Source organism: Pseudophryne corroboree, chromosome 6 (genome assembly GCF_028390025.1).
Source record: "Pseudophryne corroboree isolate aPseCor3 chromosome 6, aPseCor3.hap2, whole genome shotgun sequence".
NCBI classification, from domain to species: Eukaryota; Metazoa; Chordata; class Amphibia; order Anura; family Myobatrachidae; genus Pseudophryne; species Pseudophryne corroboree.
The window spans coordinates 673,700,305-673,718,403 of NC_086449.1; the positions used below are offsets into that span (position 1 = coordinate 673,700,305).

General features: G+C 45.8%; 1 protein-coding gene across 3 annotated transcripts in view; it reads right to left on the reverse strand.

Annotated features, from left to right (window-relative positions):
• The window catches only part of SPDL1 (spindle apparatus coiled-coil protein 1), a 407,460-nt gene that overhangs the window by 74,875 nt on the left and 314,486 nt on the right, over positions 1–18,099 (reverse strand). For all 3 annotated transcript variants that reach the window (XM_063928265.1, XM_063928263.1, XM_063928264.1), the window contains exon 9: positions 13,022–13,125. In XM_063928265.1, coding sequence (XP_063784335.1) covers positions 13,022–13,125 — 104 coding nt within the window. The remainder of the gene's footprint in view (positions 1–13,021; positions 13,126–18,099) is intronic.

The following is an 18,099-nucleotide window of genomic DNA, read 5'->3' on the forward strand; positions in this document are numbered from 1 at the left end:
TGAATGTGCAGCATTCCCTGGAAAAAAGTACGCACATCCTGCAAAGTGGCGGTTTTCTTTTGAAATCATACAGTCAATGCTGAAACTTGAACTCTCAAGGAAGCCACCTTCAAACCCTTATCCATTCCTGCCTGAAGGAAAGCCAAGATTCTAGATACTCTGAAAGATTTTGGATCCATACTTCTTTCACTGCACCAATGAATATAGACTTGCCATATTCGGTGATAAATGCGAGCAGAGGAAGGTTTCCTTGCTCTAAGCATTGTTTGAATTACCTGTTGTGAAAAACCTCTTGACTTCAGGATAGAGGTTTCAAATGCCACGCCATCAAAGACAGATCTGGAAGTTGAGGGAGCAGAATTGGAGTATCCATCGACATCATCTGTCGATCTATGTACCAATGCCTTCTGGGCCAAGCCGGAGCTATTAGAATCACGGCACCCTTTGCTTGTTTTATTTTCCTCACCACCCTGGGTATCAGGACGATTTGAGGAAACCGATAAGAAAGATGAAATTCACATTTCACTGACAGAGTGTCCACAAGGATCGCTCCTAGGTCTTTTGTTCTTGACCGGTATGCCAGAACTTTGTTGTTCAGATGGGACGCCATGAGATCTATCTCTGGCAACCCCCATTTGTCTACTAGAGTCTGAAATACTTCCGGGTGTAGAGCCCATTCGGTTGCTTGAATGGTGTGTCGACTGAGAAAATCCGCCTCCCAGTTTAGGACTCCAGGAACGAACACTAAAGACAATGCTGGAAGATGGAGTTCTGCCCACTTTAGTATGTGACTTACCTTCTTCATTGCTCTTTGGCTGCGAGTTCCTCCCTGATGGTTAAGGTACGCTACTGCCGTTGCATTGTCCGAGCGGATTTGGACTGGTTTTCCTTGCAGAATGTCCTTTGCCAGAATCAGTGCCATGTATATGGCCCGAAGTTTCAACAGATTTATTGGCAGGCAAATTTCTTCTGTGGTCCATTGTCCCTGGAACCATAGTTTCCCGGACACTGCTCCCCAGTCCTGAAGACTGGCATCAGTTGTCAGGATCTCCCAATCTGATATCCAAAAGGGTCTCCCCTTGTCTAGATGGGATGTCTGTAGCCACCAGGCTAATGACCTTTTTACCCTTACTGGAAGAACCATCATTTGTTTCTTTATTGTCTGATGTACTTCATTCCATCTGGTCAGAATCAGATGTTGCAAAGGACTTGAGTGGAATTGTGCATATCCCACCATGTGGAATGTTGACACCATCAACCACATCACTCGCATTGCCATGTGAACGGATATTGTTTGACTGTGCAAGAATTCCTGAGTCATTAACTGCACCTTGGATATCTTTTCCACAGGTAAAAATATTTTCTGCAGACTTGAATCCAATACAACCCCTAAGTGAATCTTTGTGACGGAATCAGATATGACTTTGCCCAATTTATGAGCCATCCGTGTTTTTGTAGACAAGTTGTCTGTTGGAGATGGCTCAAGTGCAATTCCTGAGATTGTGCCAGGATTAAAAGATCGTAAAGGTATGAAAAAATTCTTATCCCCTGCTTGCGGAGATAAGCTGCCATAACCACCATGATCTTGGTAAATACTCTGGGGGCTGTGGCTAACCCAAAGGGTAAAGCCTGGAACTGAAAATGTTGCTGGAGGATAGCGAACCTGAGGTAACACTGATGGGACAATGCTATTGGCACATGCAGGTAAGCATCCTGTATATCCAGAGATACCATGTAACATTTTGAGATTGAGGATGGGCCGAAATGACCCATTTGGCTTCTGGACCAAAAAAGGTTGGAGTAAAAAACCCTGCCCCCATTGCGCCTGGGGAACTGGAATAATTATCCTGGACTGAAGCAATTTCTGAACTGCTTCTTGCAGGGCCCTGGCCTTCGCCTCTATGTGAGACGGAGTGGTGCAAAAAAACCTTTGAGGAGGCTGCTTCTTGAAAGGGAAAACATAACCCAGAGATACCACTTCTTGCACCCAGGCGTCTGTTGTCGACTGCTGCCATATGAGTGCAAACTGAAGAAGACAGCCCTCTACCTTGGAGTCCCCCAGGTGGAGGCCCACACCATCAGGCTGATGGTTTCTGTTCTGGTTTGGAAGCTGGCCCCCTAGTAGCCCACTGCTTCTTTGCTTTACCAGACTTACTGTACTGGGTTTGCTTCGATTTATTTTTACCTTTTGTTTTACCTTGCCACCGAAATGGCCGAAATTCCGAGCCCTTAGGTTTAGGATTACTGGCAGGAAACCTGACCACCTTGGATTCAGCTTCTGACTCCAGAATATCTGTCAGTTCCTTATCAAAAAGAATGTTCCCAACAAAAGGCAAAGCTTCCAGAACCATTTTGGATTCTGAATCCGCTTTCCATGTACGTAGCCAAATTGCTCTGCGATCAGCTACCGTTAAGGCTGATGCTTTAGAAGCAATCGTACCCCATTATCCATTGCTGCTTCTTCTAGGAATAGCGCAGCCTGTTCCATATGGGCTATATGGAACTCCTGCTCCCTAGCTAGCGCTGAGAGCCCATTTTCCAGTTTTTCAGCCCAATCAACTACCGCTTTTGCCATCCAGGCTGAGGCCATAGCAGGCCTTATGACTGCCCCTGACAGAGAAAATATGTTTTTCAAAAAAACCATCAACTCTTCTGTCTGTGACATCATTTAATGATGTAGACGGCAAAGGTAAAATAGATTTTTGCACTAGTCGAATGACGTGCGTATCTACCTTAGGAGGCACTTCTCTTTTTAAACAGTCCACAGTTGGAAAAGGGTAATAAGAATCCCATTTTCTGGGAATTCTATATTTCTTATTGGGTGTAGCCCAAGGTTCCTCCATGATTTTCGTCAGTTCCTCTGACCCTGGAAACTCAACCCTAACTGTTTTGGGATGTTTAAACACAGGTGCTTTAGTTTAAATTATTGGCTCAGCTGAATCTTCTAGAGACAGAATAGCCTTCATTGCTCCAATTAACTCAGCTATATTTTCTGACCTGAAACCATCCATTTGTTCTTCATATGGTGAAGTACACTAGAGTATATGGAGTCATCATCTGTTGAATCATTCTGTGTAGCCTGTGAATTTGATGATATGTTTACCCTTTGCTTATCAGCTTGTTGACTTGTAGAAGCTGTAGGGGCTATACCATAAGATGGAAGCTGCATGTATGGGTTAATAGTGTACCCTATTACTGAGGTTGGAGCTGCAGGGACCAACCTGTCAGCTATGCTAGATAGGGTTTGTGCAAACATGGCCCAAGGTGGATCTACTTGTCGTTGAACAGGGATCTGCCTTGCAATCTGCTGAAACGCAAAACAATTTGCACATAACCCCTCATTTGCCAAAGATTGAGTTATTAACCCCACCTTGCAGGATAAACATGTTTTGAGTGTTGGTGTTACTGTTAATGTAACCTTGTCACCTTTGCCGCTCTTAGACATGATAAACAATCAGCTTTTCCACAGTATACTACACAATCTGTGACTGAAAACACTTTATATGCATAAAAGTGATATCAATCTGACCCCAACCCAAGCACCAGCATTGAGGTTCAGAAAATACAGACAAACATATATAAAGTCAGCAATCACACTAGCAGTCAGCCACGTTACATATTAGTCATATGAGCATGTTATCAACTACAAACACATTTCAAGTATGTAGGCGTACATTTACGGTTTTCTGTACTATACAGTTATTTTAAAGTATTCAGACGCAATTGCGGAGAAAACCCCAGTATTGTACAAAAATCATATGCAATAGGCACTAAACTTAACTATTCATACTAACAACAGTAGATAGAAATTTAGTGCTGTATAACCCTTACTCTGTAGAGTGGGATACAGGGCGACTCACCCCACTTCCAGGATCCATCAATACGTTTAGCAACCGCTGAGTGGATACAGACGCTACTATTGTACACTGCCGCTCCGGTAATTTTTAATGGACACAGATGCTCAGTAAACGTTAGTGCATGCAGACGCTCATGTCTGCGACCCAGTCTTTTAGCGGTAAACCTTAGTGTATACAGACGCAGCGGCCTCTGCTGCGACCGAGTCCCCTCGTGGTAGTGTCTGAGACGGAAGTGAGGCAATCAGTTCATGGCGGGAGACGCACGGAAACTGGTCATGAACTGGGGAGAGGGGCGACCAGGAGAGCATCTGACTCCCCACTGCTGACATCAACCCTAGGGATCGCAGCCTCAAACTAATCCTGGCGCCTTATGATCCCTAAAGCCTAGCGCTAGAGAACCCGTGGTGGTGGCACGCCAGCTACTGTTTGGTAGTCTCCTCCCAAAACAGTGCGGCTGTGTCCGTATTCCCCTTCTAAGCGGAACCGATGCCTTACCTTCTCCCCGTGCTCCGGCCACAGCCTGGTAAGTCTGCTGGACTTGCTAGTAACATCCGACACAGACGCTCGTCGAGACTGCACTTGTACCGTGGGTAAGCGTTGTTGCGACCCGGCGGTGAGTTGTTGGAGCGACTCTTTCCAATATGCGTGTAAGACGCTATTAGGAAAGATCACTCAAAAACACAAAGACTATAAAAAAAAAGGATTTTGGTACTTACCAGGTAAATCCTTTTCTTTGAATCCATAGGGGGCACTGGAGTACTCTTGGGATATGGATGGTTCCACAGGAACTAGGCACTGAATAGTTAAACTTTGACTATATCTCCCCTCCATATCCCAGAGTACCTCAGTGTTTTTTTACTGAGCCGAACTGGAGCTATAGAGGTTAATGGAGAAATACATATAACCAAAAACGGACAACAATAAAGTTGACACAAAACAAACCTGACAACTAACAGTTGACACCAACCCGATAAATTTCTAATTTGAAACAGTTGGTAAGAGTGTGTTACCATAATATTCCCTGCATTTACCACAACCAGGTAACAACTGCTCTGGGTGGGCGTCCAGTGCCCCCTATGGATTCAAAGAAAAGGATTTACCTGGTAAGTACCAAAATCCTATTTTCTTTTTCATCCACTAGGGGTCACTGGAGTACTCTTGGGATGTACCAAAGTTTCCCCCGTGGGCGGGAGAGCTATTTGGCACCTGTAACACTAAACGGCCAAAGCTAGAGGCTGATGCCGCAAAAGTATCAAACTTATAAAAGCACACAAACGTGTGCACTGACGACCATGTAGCCGCACGGCCATGTAGCCGCACAAAAGCTGTGTCATAGAACTCCACGACCAGCTGCCCATGACATTCCCGGAGAACATGTGGAATGAGCTGTTACTGATGTAGGCGGCTGTAACCTAGCATGAAGGTAAGCCTGACGTATGGTCAGTTTTATCCATCTGGATAAGGTCTGCTTAGAAGGTGGCCAACCCATCTTGGCCGCATCATAGAGGATAACAACGTATCCGTCTAAGGAACTGTAGACATTCGGAATACATAAACGCGTAATGCGCGTACCCCAACCAAAATTCTAGAATCTCCTGTTAACACAGGAACTACTATTGGATGATTGATGTGAAAAGAGGACCCTACTTTTGGTAGGAAAGCGGAATTCGTCCAAAGTTCCGCTCTGTCATTATGAAACACTAAATACGGTGGCTTGCATGACAAGGCACCCAAATCTGAAACCCGCCCTGCCGAAGCTAAGGCTAGGAGAGAAATTGTTTCCCAAGTGAGAAACCTCATATCCACTTGTTGTAAGGGTTCGAAATAAAAAGACTATAAGCAATCTAAAACCAGATTCAAGTCCCATGGCGCAGTAAGTGGAGTGAAAAGGAGGCTGTACTTTGAGGACACCCTGCATAAAGGTGTGTACCGACGGCAATAGAGCCAATATTCTTTGAAAATAAATTGACAACACCGATATCTGCACCTTTAGTGTGGATAAACGCCGACCTCCATCTAACCCCATCTGTAGACATAACAAAAAAAACGGGATAACTTGAAAGATGATGTCGGAAACTTCCGAACTTTACACCAACCTATATAGGCACGCCACATTCTGTAATAATGAGCTGCCGTAACTGGCTTACTAGCATGTAACATGGTTGATATAACCTATTCTGGAATGCCCTCTCTTTTTAAGAGGGCTGTCTCAACAGCCACTCCGTCAACGCAGCCGCGCTAAATCCGAGAAAAAGAACGGACCCTGATGTACCAGGTCCGGACGCAGTGGGAGCGGCCAAGGAACGTCCGCGAGTAGACCGCGAAGATCCGAAACCAAGCTCTCCAAGGCCAATGAGGCGCCACTAGTATGACTGTGGCGGACTCTCTTTTGATCCGTTTTAGCAACAGAGGGAGCAGCGGAAAACGGTGGAACAGATACACGAGACTGTATGGCCACGTGATTGTGAGAGCATCCACCGCCACTGCCTTTGGATCTCTCGTTCTGGACACGTACTGGGGCGTTTGATAATTGTGGCGAGATGCCATCAGGTCCACTTGTGGGTAACCCCACCTCTGGACCAACATGCGAAACACTTCTGGATTTAACGCACATCCTGGATAAAAATCCCGACAGCTGCGATAATCCGCCTCTTAGTTGTCCACTCCCGGAATGAACACTGCCAACAATATCACTTGATGATGCTCGGCCCAATTGAGGATTCGAGCTACTTCCCGCTTGGCTATTCGGCTTTTCATTCCTCCTTGTTTGTTGATGTATGCGACCGCCGTCGCGTTGTCTGACTGCACCTGAACAGCCTGAGCCTGCAGCATGTGCACTGCTTCTCGTAGCGCATTGTAAATTGCCTGGAGTTCCAGGACATTTATAGACAGCAATCTTTCGTGATCCGCCCAGAGACCCCGGAGCTGAAAATTTTTAACTACAGCTCCCCTCTGAGACTCGCGTCCGCCGTGAGAATTATCCAATTCCAGGCGCCGAACCGTTTCCATGCGGTTAGATTCTGTACTTTGGGCCACCAGAGTAGAGACACTCTGGCCTTTGGTGACAACCTCACCCTGCGGTGAATATGCAGAAGCGAGCCCGACCATTGTGCGAGCACATCCAGTTAAAAAGGACGTGAGTGAAGTCTTCCGAACTGAAGTGCTTCGAAAGCCGCCACCATTGTGTCTAATAGGCGAATGCACAAATGAACCGAGATTGTGCGTGGCTTAAGCACTAATTGTACCAGATGACGAATGATCTGTACTTCTGTTCGGGTAGGTAAATTCCTTGATTTACCGTATCGAGAATCATACCTAGGAATTGAAGTCGATGAGACGGAATCATTCAGGAATTCGCGTAGACAATGGTAGGAAAACAGATTTCTTCTTGTCTGAAACATAGCCAGAGTGGACGTTGTGTGCCACTAGCGAAGCTGAAACGCAAGAACCAACTGCCAACGTCACAGAAGCTGTAGGCAGCAAGAAGTGTAAGGTGGTCTTTATTTAGGGCAAACCTCAACTGGAGTGCCCTGCCACTACAGCCTTGTTACCTCAAACCCTTACCAAAGCAGGGCGAAGCAACAGCCGTACTGCTGTGTAGGGTACGCTCCGATAGGTAGTTAAACGCCCAATAATTGCAATTGTCTCTCATTGGAAATTGTTCAGCCTTCGCTGAGAACCTAACGTACTGGCCTGGTGCTATGAGAGCTGGCGGCGTATCGACCGCAACAATTTAGCTGAAAACAGTAAAAAAAGAAATGAAATTTTTTTATTTTTTCCCCCTCAGGCAGTACATGCGCCCGCATTTCCCCCCAAAGAGGACCGGTAAGGGTCTGTCTGTGCAGTCGTATTTGTCCGACACACTGTGTGACCGACTCTGCAGCGAAGCTGCTTGTTTGATTATGCATTAGACTTAGTGATCATGTACCCCGACCAGTAAGTACACCACGTTAGTAATCTGTGTATAAACCTGCATTACCGTGCATGTGGTCACCAGCAGGTCTTCCTGTAGAGACATGCTGTCAAAAACAATTAATAAATTAAATTCCTAACAACCCCCCGCTCCCCCAGAGGCTGACTGTTGTAGGGCAGCAACCTCCTGCAAAGAACCAGGAAGTAATGTTAAAAATGGTGTCCTACCATGTTTTTTTTTTTTATATATATATTACACCTGTTAAACCAGGATCTGAACCAGTGTCCATGTAATCACAAAGTTCACTGTGGGCGGGAAGCCTAACCACTTGGCTACAGAGCCACCTGTAAAAATAATAAGCAAAGCTGCTGTTTAAACATCAACTCTGGTGATGAAATGGTTGCTGTAGTGACTTGCAATCCAGATGGGACCTGAACCCACAATCCCTGGTTTAGGAGGGCAGTGTCTCATCCATTAGGCCACTGGGGATCTGGGGAGGTGAGACCTGAACTCACAATGTTTGCAGTGCTCAACAGATACTGTTTAATAAGCACTGTGTGCCGACCAACTGCGTCACTGTAGTCTTGCTTATTGCAAAATAGATTTTTAATGTCAGCATATATATCTATATATATATATCTATATATACAACAACGTATATTCACACATACTCAGACCTTATAAATATATATATATTTCATATATGCATACATACACACATATTATATACCCATATACATATATCCAGATATATCCTGATTCAGAGGTATAATAATTCTTAGAAGTCTGAAACTAAATGTGACCACTAACAGGCTTAAAAAACCTGAGATGTCTGCTGCTTAACCACAGCTTAGTTAATGGGTCCCGTATCCAGTGTGGTGTGGTTGTAGAAAAAATACCTACAGCACCTTGTATTCCCAGGTGGCTAACCAGGCCCAACACTGCTCAGCCTCCAAGATCAGCTGAGATCGGGCGTATCCAATTGTGGTGTGGCTAAGTGAATTAAGCAAAGCTGCTGCAGGTGAGCCTGAACTCACAATGCTTGCAGTGCTCCACAGATACTGTTTTATAATCACCATGTGCTGACCAATTGTATAACACATCTTACTTTACAACATTGAACAAAGCCAGTATTTGGCTGACCACAGCCATGATTCAGATTTGCAGTGTTTGGGCATAATATCATTATAAACAGTTATGATAAGAATAATAGTCTTACTCATTATGCCGACAGACAATACAAAATACAACTTGAGCGACTCAGTAAATAGCACTAAGGTGTCTTTACAAATATATATCTGGCCAAGTGCAGTACACGTCAGCAATATGCCTGGTTCCAAATTCCCCTTAACACCCCTGCGCCTTCAATGGAGGAGAGATGTAATACAGGAAATTCTGGAAAAATAACAGGAAAAATGGTTAAATATGCAGACTTATAATTATGTAAGCAGATTTAATAAACATACTATGTTGCATTCAAACCTGCATATATGAGCAACATGTATCCTGTTTAAAAATAGCCTATTGTAATACATATGCAGCGCTGCTGTATTCTAGTAAACATACTTTATTTTATCAATAAGAGTTGAATCATGAGATTTTATCCAGTGACCCTGACATTTCTGTGTGCAGGGAACATCACTGTGGCATCAAAGTTACTCACTAGGCTATGGAGCCTGCCTTGGAGCGGCCTATGCATAAATCAACGTGGCCGGCGCGGCTCAGAGCGGCGGGGGACACAGCATAGACAGCGGCGCTGGAAACTGCGGCGGGCGGCTGAAGGCAGCGGCCGGCGGCCACACACACACACAGTATCCCACACAGCGGGGCGGCAGCGTGAGCTGACCGCCCCGTTCAACATACCTGGACCCTGTGGTGAGGGCTATGACGGGGCTTCTCTATAAGTTCCGTCCAGCCTTTACTGCAGGTTTTAGACCTGCCCGTGGCAGTGAGGGAGCTCTTTTTAGAGAGGTCCGACACCCACAGCTGTTTCAGCAGCTTTCCTATCCCAGACCCTCGCCTTCTTGGAAGGGGGAAAGGGATTCCAAAAAAAAAAAAAAAAAAAAATCAAAAAATTCAGTAATTGTGGATCAACTTCCACAAGCCTAGTCTCGGTGAGCACCGAAAAAACACTGAGGTACCCTGGGATATGGAGGGGAGATATAGTCAAAGTTTAACTATTCGGTGCCTAGTTCCTGTGGAACCATCCATATCCCAAGAGTACTCCAGTGACCCCTAGTGGATGAAAAAGAAAATAAATCAAATAAAGCTTAGGGCTGCCAAAGCACAGCAGCCCTGTGACCATGGTTCGGCTCCTGCCGCACCAAACAAAAAACTGATTTGACTGAGTCGGTGGGCGGGATTATATGGACGAGCCCGGTGCATCATGGGAGGACAGAAAGCTTGTGATCGTTTGGTGCCAATCCGCTGTCGCTCCAGCATATCCCAATGTTATCCTGTGGATAACCTGTGGACCCTGCCAGAGAAACTTCAGGTAAATTTCAAGTATGATAGGAAACTTACTCATAGCCAATTAATGCCCAAAAATCTTAACATTGTTATTCGGTAATAAAGGTATGTCTAAAATAACTTTAAAGAAGATCCTTGGGCAGCAATAAAGACAAAAGTATAACTTGTATGAATAAACTGAACATAAATATGTATCCAGTGAGTACAAATAAACACATTACTAACATAGTATACAGTATAACAGCATATATCTTTGTGGTATGAGTGTAATATCGTTGAAAGCGACCGCAAGAAAGAGCTGTGAATATTATAGGAATGCATAGCTGTATAAAATATAAAAATGGGAATAAAAATATAATTTGTGAGCAATCAAAATTCAGCTTGGCTCTGTATTATGAGATGGTCAAGCATCCTCTTCCTCCTCCAGGTAGGTATAAACATCGTTAACATTAGTAAAGTCGAGATGACTGTTCCCATCAAATAACTGGAGGCGGGCTGGGTATAATGGAGCAAACTTTTTTCCCCTTTGAACTAGCTACGAGCACAGTGGTGAGAAATCTGTGTTTGCTTTAGTCAATTCAGCAGAGTCATCTTGGAAAAGAAATATCTTGTTCCCTTCCCAAACAAGGTCACGACATTTTCTTGATGCTCTCCAGAATGCCTCCTTATGCAAGAAATTCAAACATCTAAAAAGAACTGCGCGTAGCCTTGCTCCAGGGTGGGTGCGTAGCGGTCCCATTCTGTGCGCTCGTTCTATTACGAGGTCTGAGCAGGAGTCTGTAATTTGCAATAAGCTGGGAAGCTAAATTTTGAGAAAGTCCAGCCATGCCGGCCCTTTAAGAGGAATAGAAATGTATTCCCGGCGGACGGGATGCCAGCTGTCATCATCCCAACAACAACATCCCGCCCGCCAGAACGCCATGTCCCCTTGCGGGCTCGCTGTGCTAGTCACAGGATCTACTACCACTCTATGGGCGTCGTGGACATCCACAAGTGGGAATAGCCCCTGTGAGCAGGTATTCCAGCTGTCAGCATTGCCAGCTGTCAGGATTCCAGCGTCTGAATCCTGACCGCCGGCAAATTGATTTAGGTAGCCCACCACCGTCAAATTCTTTCTTCTTGATCTATTCTAGAGGTCATCTAATTTGTTTAATAGTTGAGATTGAGTGTGGTTTTGTTTAACTCGGGCCACCTTGAGTGCTGCCATATCTGAGAACAACTCTCCCACTCTCATTTACTTGCACTTTCTGTTAGCTGGTTCAACTGCTCTGTAATGCTGGCTGCTTTTTGTTGCAGCAAGGGACCCAAAGCCTCACTGATTGCCACTATCATATCCCCATAGGTAACTGGTGTGTCTGGAGAAGGAATAACTATTTGGGGAATGCCTAGTGGTGTTTGTGCTCACCTGAGGTGTCTGATGAGGAGAGGAAGGAGCAGAGTCAGCTTCATCAGCAGTGCTTGCAGTGTCCGATACCACCTTGGATTTTTGGCCACCTTGCAGTGATTTCTGTTTGTTCTCCTTTCCGGGCATCAAGGGAGAAAAATATCTCTCCATGAGAGGCAGGATCTCTGAAGAAAGTTCCGGTGGGTCACAGGGACGTTTTGGAGGCTGTAAATCAGCCTTGAAATGCTATTTAGAGCGGGTGGCAGCAGAACAGCTCCAGAGTGCAGCCTCACATCTCAGAGGTGGAGCAGGAAGTCATCTGTTGTTGTTGTTATGGTGACAGGGGAGCACTGGCAAGTCATCCAAGTACACGGCTGGTGTGCCCTATACAATGTCACTTTACATGTGCCACCAGACAGGTTAGCGGACCTGCCCCCCAGTTTATGTAACCTTCAATGGGTAAATGTCACTATTTAAGGTAAGATATGTACACTCATTTTTTGTCCTGATGAAAATGCCACTCCATCATGTGTACTTGGAGAATAGACACATGCACATTGTCCAAAATGACTATTGTATTGCGTTCATTTTTTGGGATCCCATTTTTGTGTGGTCCAACATTAATTTAATCCAGTCTATCTTATCTTTTGGGATCCACTTATCCATTGGATGTGAATTGCCATTTTTTATGCGACTGTGCTATCAATTTTGCAATTTGGGTTTAAATGCCATGAATGATCTATGAAACCGTTCCAACACATCAAATATAATACTGTATGATACGTCTTGATTTCTTAACCCTCAAGAAGTCCATCCACTGACGAAACATGTAGAGATTCTGGTGCCATGTCTATACACTAAGTGGGAGGATCCTGCCAATAGATCTCACACCCATAAGTGTGTTGGCAGGTATATACCATCAACATAACTACATAGTGATTGTGGATATTTTGTCACCATGTTTATGTTGCAAGCAATTTTTATCAATTATGTACGTTCTTATGTAATACCACAAAATGATGTCTCTTGACAGGTAGTCCTGAGATCTTGCACTGAGTAGCTGAAAATATTATCCCATGTAAGGAACTGCCAATTTGTCCATGAGGATAAATATCCCTGCTGTTCTGCTCCAGACATCCTCTTTGTGTTCCCCCACAGCCCCATTGATTGAGGACTCTATGGGCAGGGCTCTTTTTGTTACGTAATTATGCATCTTGCACTTAATTATGTACCCGTATCTAATTGTTTATTATATGTATCACTCTATATTGATCACTGTACATTGATGTAGTTTTGTATATCATTTGTCAATGTAAGGTACTACACAAGTCTTGTTGCACCTTGGGAATAAAAAAAGACAGCAATCATAATGAAAGTGATAATAAATTTATTACAAACCTGGAATTCTCAAGCTTCATTTTAAGTAAATCCACGTAATAGACATGATCACCTTGTACCAAAGGATCAGTACTGTTCTTCACAGAGCCATTGTCACAATTCTGCTACAAAAATACAAAAGGGAGCAGGTTTGTTAGAAATCAAATAATTGGGCATGATTTAGTTCAGTTGATACATTAATTAAACCTTTCTGAAACACATACTTTGCATGAAGTGAACATTTTCAATCTGCAAAACCTGGAATTTTGAAAAGGAGATTTATGATAAGAACTTACTTTTGCTAAATCTCTTTCTGCGAGGTACACTGGGTTACACAGGGATAACATCGGGGTGTAGACTAGGTTCTTGATCCGAGGCACCAACAGGCTCAAAGCTTCGACAGTTCCCAAGATGCTCAGCACCGCCTACTCTATACCCTGCCTCCGTGCACAGGAGCTCAGTTTTGTTAACCAGTCCAATGCAGTAGCAGGTAAAAGACGACAACCGTTAGTAGCCACATACACCACATTCTCACGACAGGAGAAGTGTCAGCGGCTAATGCCATACAAACCCAAAGAAGCTAGGTGTGTCAGGGTGGGCACCCTGTGGAACCCAGTGTACCTCGCAGAAAGAGATTTAACAAAGTTAAGTTCTTACCATAAATCTCCTTTTCTGCAGTGGGGTACCCTGGGTTCCACAGGGATAATATCGGTGATGTCCTAAAGCATTCCTTATGGGAGGGGACTTACTGTAGCAGGCATAAGAACCCGGCGTCCAAAGGAAGCATCCTGTGAGGCGGAAGTATCGAAGGCATAGAACCTTATGAACATGTTCACTGAGGACCACGTAGCAGCCTTGCACAATTGTTCAAGGGTCGCACCACGGCGGGCCGCCCAAGAAAGTCCAACCGACCGAGCAGAATGGAGCTTTGATGGTAGCAGGAGCTGGAAGACCAGCCTGTACATAAGTATGTGCAATCACCATTCTAATCCATCTGGCCAGGGTCTGCTTATTCGCAGGCCAGCCACGTTTGTGAAAAACAAAAAGTACGAAAAGAGAATCAGACATCCGAACGGAGGATGTCCTCTTCACATAGATACGGAGAGCCCATAGCACATCCAAAGAACAATTCAGGAGAGATAAAGGCTGGAATCACAATCTCTTGGTTAAGGTGGAAAGAAGACACCACCTTAGGAAGACAACCAGGGCACGTCCGAAGAACGGATGGAGGCTACACTCTCCGGCGTGTACGTCCTGATGACTGAGGAAGTCCGCTTCCCAGTTGAGGACCCCCGGAATGAACACTGCCGATATGGCTGACAGATGGCTTTCCGCCCACTGAAGAATCCTTGACACTTCCATCATTGCCATGCGGCTTCGAGTGCCGCCTTGATGATTTATGTACGCCACCATGGTGGAGTTGTCCGACTGTACTTGAACAGGCCTGTTCTGTATGAGATGCTGGGCCAGGTTCAGAGCATTGAAAATCGCCCGTAATTCCAGAATGTTTATCGGGAGGAGAGACTCCTCCCTGGTCCACCGACCCTGAAGAGAGTGTTGCTCCAACACCTGCGCCCCAACCCCTCAGACTGGCATCCGTAGTCAGGAGGACCCAGTCGGAGATCCAGAAGGGATGACCCCTGCTCAAAATCGATGGTCCTGTAACCACCAGCTCAGTGACAGACGAACCTCCGGAGACAAGAAGATCATGTGAGACCTGATCCGGTGAGGCAGGCCGTCCCACTTGGCAAGAATCAGCTTCTGCAGATGGCGGGAATGAAATTGAGCGTACTCTACCATGTCGAAAGCTGACACCATGAGGCCTAGTACTTGTATTACCGTGTGTATCGACACTCGCGGGCGAGAGAGGAAGCATCGAATCCTGTCCTGAAGTTTCAGGACCTTCTCCTGAGACTAGAACAACTGCTGGTTGTGAGTGTCCAACAATGATCCCAGGCGCAACATGCTCTGAGCAGGGACCAGGGAAGATTTCTTCCACTTGATGAGCCACCCGTGGGCTGCAGAAACTGGACCGTCAGATCCCGATGACGGAGAACTTCTGGGGAATTCGCCAGGATCAGTAAGTCGTCCAGATACGGTAGGATCCTGACACCCTGAAGGCGGAGCAGGGCTGTCATCACCCCCATGACCTTTGTGAATACTCGCGGAGCTGTGGTCAATCCAAAAGGTAAGGCCCGGAATAGATAATGGAGGTTGCCAATAGCAAATCGCAGGTATTGCTGAAGCAACATGGCAATAGGATTATGGAATATGGAGGTAAGCATCCTGTATGTCCAGGGAGACCATATAGTCCCCGGGCTGCAAAGCCAGAACAATAGAGCAAAGAGTTTAGATACGAAACTTGGAGACCCTCACAAATTTGTTCAAGGACTTGAGGTTGAGAATGGGCCGGGAGGAACCATTCGGTTTTGGAACTAGGAACAGCGCTGAATAGTACCCCTAACCTTTCTGAGCCAGAGGCACTACCACTCCGGTGTCCAAGAGGGACTGTACCACCAAATGAAGAGTTTCTGCCTTCACCTGATCCGAAGGGATATTTGTCAGGCAAAATTGACGAGGGGGACGATTCTTGAAGGACATGGCGTATCCATGAGTGACGACTTCCCGTAGCCAGGCGTCGGAAGTGGTCATCAACCATACCCGAGTAAACCGTAGAAGTCGACCTCGCACCCTGAGATCGCCCAGTCATGCAGTAGGCTTGTCTGATTTGGAAGCAGGCTGACGGGCAGCAAAGGCACGTTTAGGTTTGGGCTTAGTGGTTGTGGAAGTGCAAGCCTGTTTCGGGTAAGCCTCACCCTTTGCTTTACCTGGAGGTCGAAAAGAACGAAAGGAAGTACTCAACCTTCGGAACGAAGGAGCAGTACTAGGTAGACATGCCGTCTTAGCTGAAGCTAAGTCAGCAATAATCTTGTTGAGATCCTCACCAAAAGGATATTCCCCTTAAAAGGGAGCACCTCCAGGGTTTTCTTAGAGTCCAGATCCACAGACCAGGACCGTAACCAGAGAATCCAGTGAGCCAGAAAGGACGTAGTAGAGGCCTTGGCCGCCAGAACACAGCCATCGGAAGCCGCCTCCTTAATGTAATGAGAGGCTGTGACAATATACGAAAGACATTGTCTAGCATTATCAGAAAAATTGGATGGCAGGTCTGCTTCCACCTCCTAAGCCCACGCTTCAATAGCTTCTGCAGCCCAAGTAGCCGCAATAGCGGGCCGATGCACACCTCCCGCAAGAGTATTAATAGACTAAGAAACCCTCCACACGCTTATCCGTCGGTTCCTTCAAAGAGGTGACGGTAGTTACAGGCAGAGCAGAGGACACCACCAGCCGAGCGACTTGCGAGTCCACCGGCGGCGTTGTTTCCAAATTTTTACTTACCTCTGCAGCGAGGGAATAGAGAGCTAGCATCTTCTTGTGAGGTGTTTACTTCTTTACTGGATTCTCCCAGGATTCCCGACGTACTGTATATCAACTAAGTGGTCAGAATGAGGCAAAACAAATTTAGTAACTTTCTGACATTTGAATCTATCAGGTTTCTTAGAGGCAACAACAGGTTTTGGGTCATCATCAATTTGAAGAAACAACCTGATAGCCTCTAAAAGGTCAGGAACATCCACCTGTGAAACAGACTCCCCATCAGAAGCATCTGGATCAGTGTCTGAGGGCTCAGTAAACACACCATCCTCATCAGACTTAGTGTCTGAAAAATGTGTGGATTGTGAGGAAGTAATGGCCCACTTAGAGGACCCCTTGGTCTTAGGCGGGCGAGGGTTAGGTTTCTATTTGTTCAATGAGTGATTCAATTGCTGTAACTGAGTGGACAGGAGATCTGCCCATGGCGGATTAACCGCAGGGGCAATATGCGGCTGTACAGGCACGTGAGGTCCCATAGGGGGCGTAAGTCTAGTTACCAGCGTATTTAGTAAAGTAGAGAAAGTAGCCCAAGGTGGGTCATGATGTACTCCCGTTGCTACAGACCTACTGGGGGGAAGGGAACCCCCAGAACCTGAACCCTCCGGTGATATGTTTTCCTCTAATAAGTCTGCGGCATCACCACTGCGTGTTGCGGGGTCAGCCACAGAACAGTCGCCCCTTGTAGCTGACATAATATGAAAGCGTGAATCACGGGCAACACAGTACAATATCAGCAGTAGAATACCTAACCAAGAACCCCCTGTGCAGCGTGATAGCACAGAGGATTCAGGAGGTATACGGTGACTGAAAATCAGAGAAAAATACACAATAAGTATATCCTGTGAAATACCTATATCAAATAATAACCCTGATGCACTTAGCCCCCCCCGGGGTACAAAATACAGGGATAGCAGTAGGAGTGAGATACATGAAGTAGAAATCACACAGCAGCTATATGCACACACACAGTCACAGGTACAATGCAGAAATTATGACAAACAATAAAACCGCACTGTACTAGCAATACTCAGTAATACAAAGTAAAGCTATATAGAATTATAGATATATCAATGCACAGTAAAGACTGGATGTATATCACAGGGTACTTGTACTAAATAGCCCTGAAGCAATGCACTATTTCTTAACGAACACTGTCAAAAGACATGTAGAATATTTAAGAGTCCTGTAATGCACAGTGCTGATAATGCAGGCGGCTTTAGAGAGTAGACTTTGCCCATGCAGTCCCAGAATTAGCTCATCATGTAGTGATGGCGCTCAAACTCTGACAGGAAGTGAGGGAGAGAGAGAGATGCAGCTCCAGGGCGGGAAAATTTACTGTAAACGGCGCCCTGGGGCTGGGGGAGGGGCTACAGGTCAGAGTCTTATCCCCTTGCTGGACTTCACCATCGGGTACTGTGGGCCATAATAAAACAGTTTGTACAGATAACCGACCTATGCCCCTGCCCTGGTGGTCTAGTGGTGTCCCTGTACCAACACAGTGTCCAAGCCAGTGCGCGCGGCCCGCCTCCCAACGGCTGCAATGGATCGCGATTTACAGAGAGTCCCACCTGGGGGACCCTCTTACCTCCTCCCTTGATGCGGCCACGCGATCCCGGAGAGTTGTGGTGAGCGTGTGCGCCTGACCTGAAGAACCGGAGACGTCC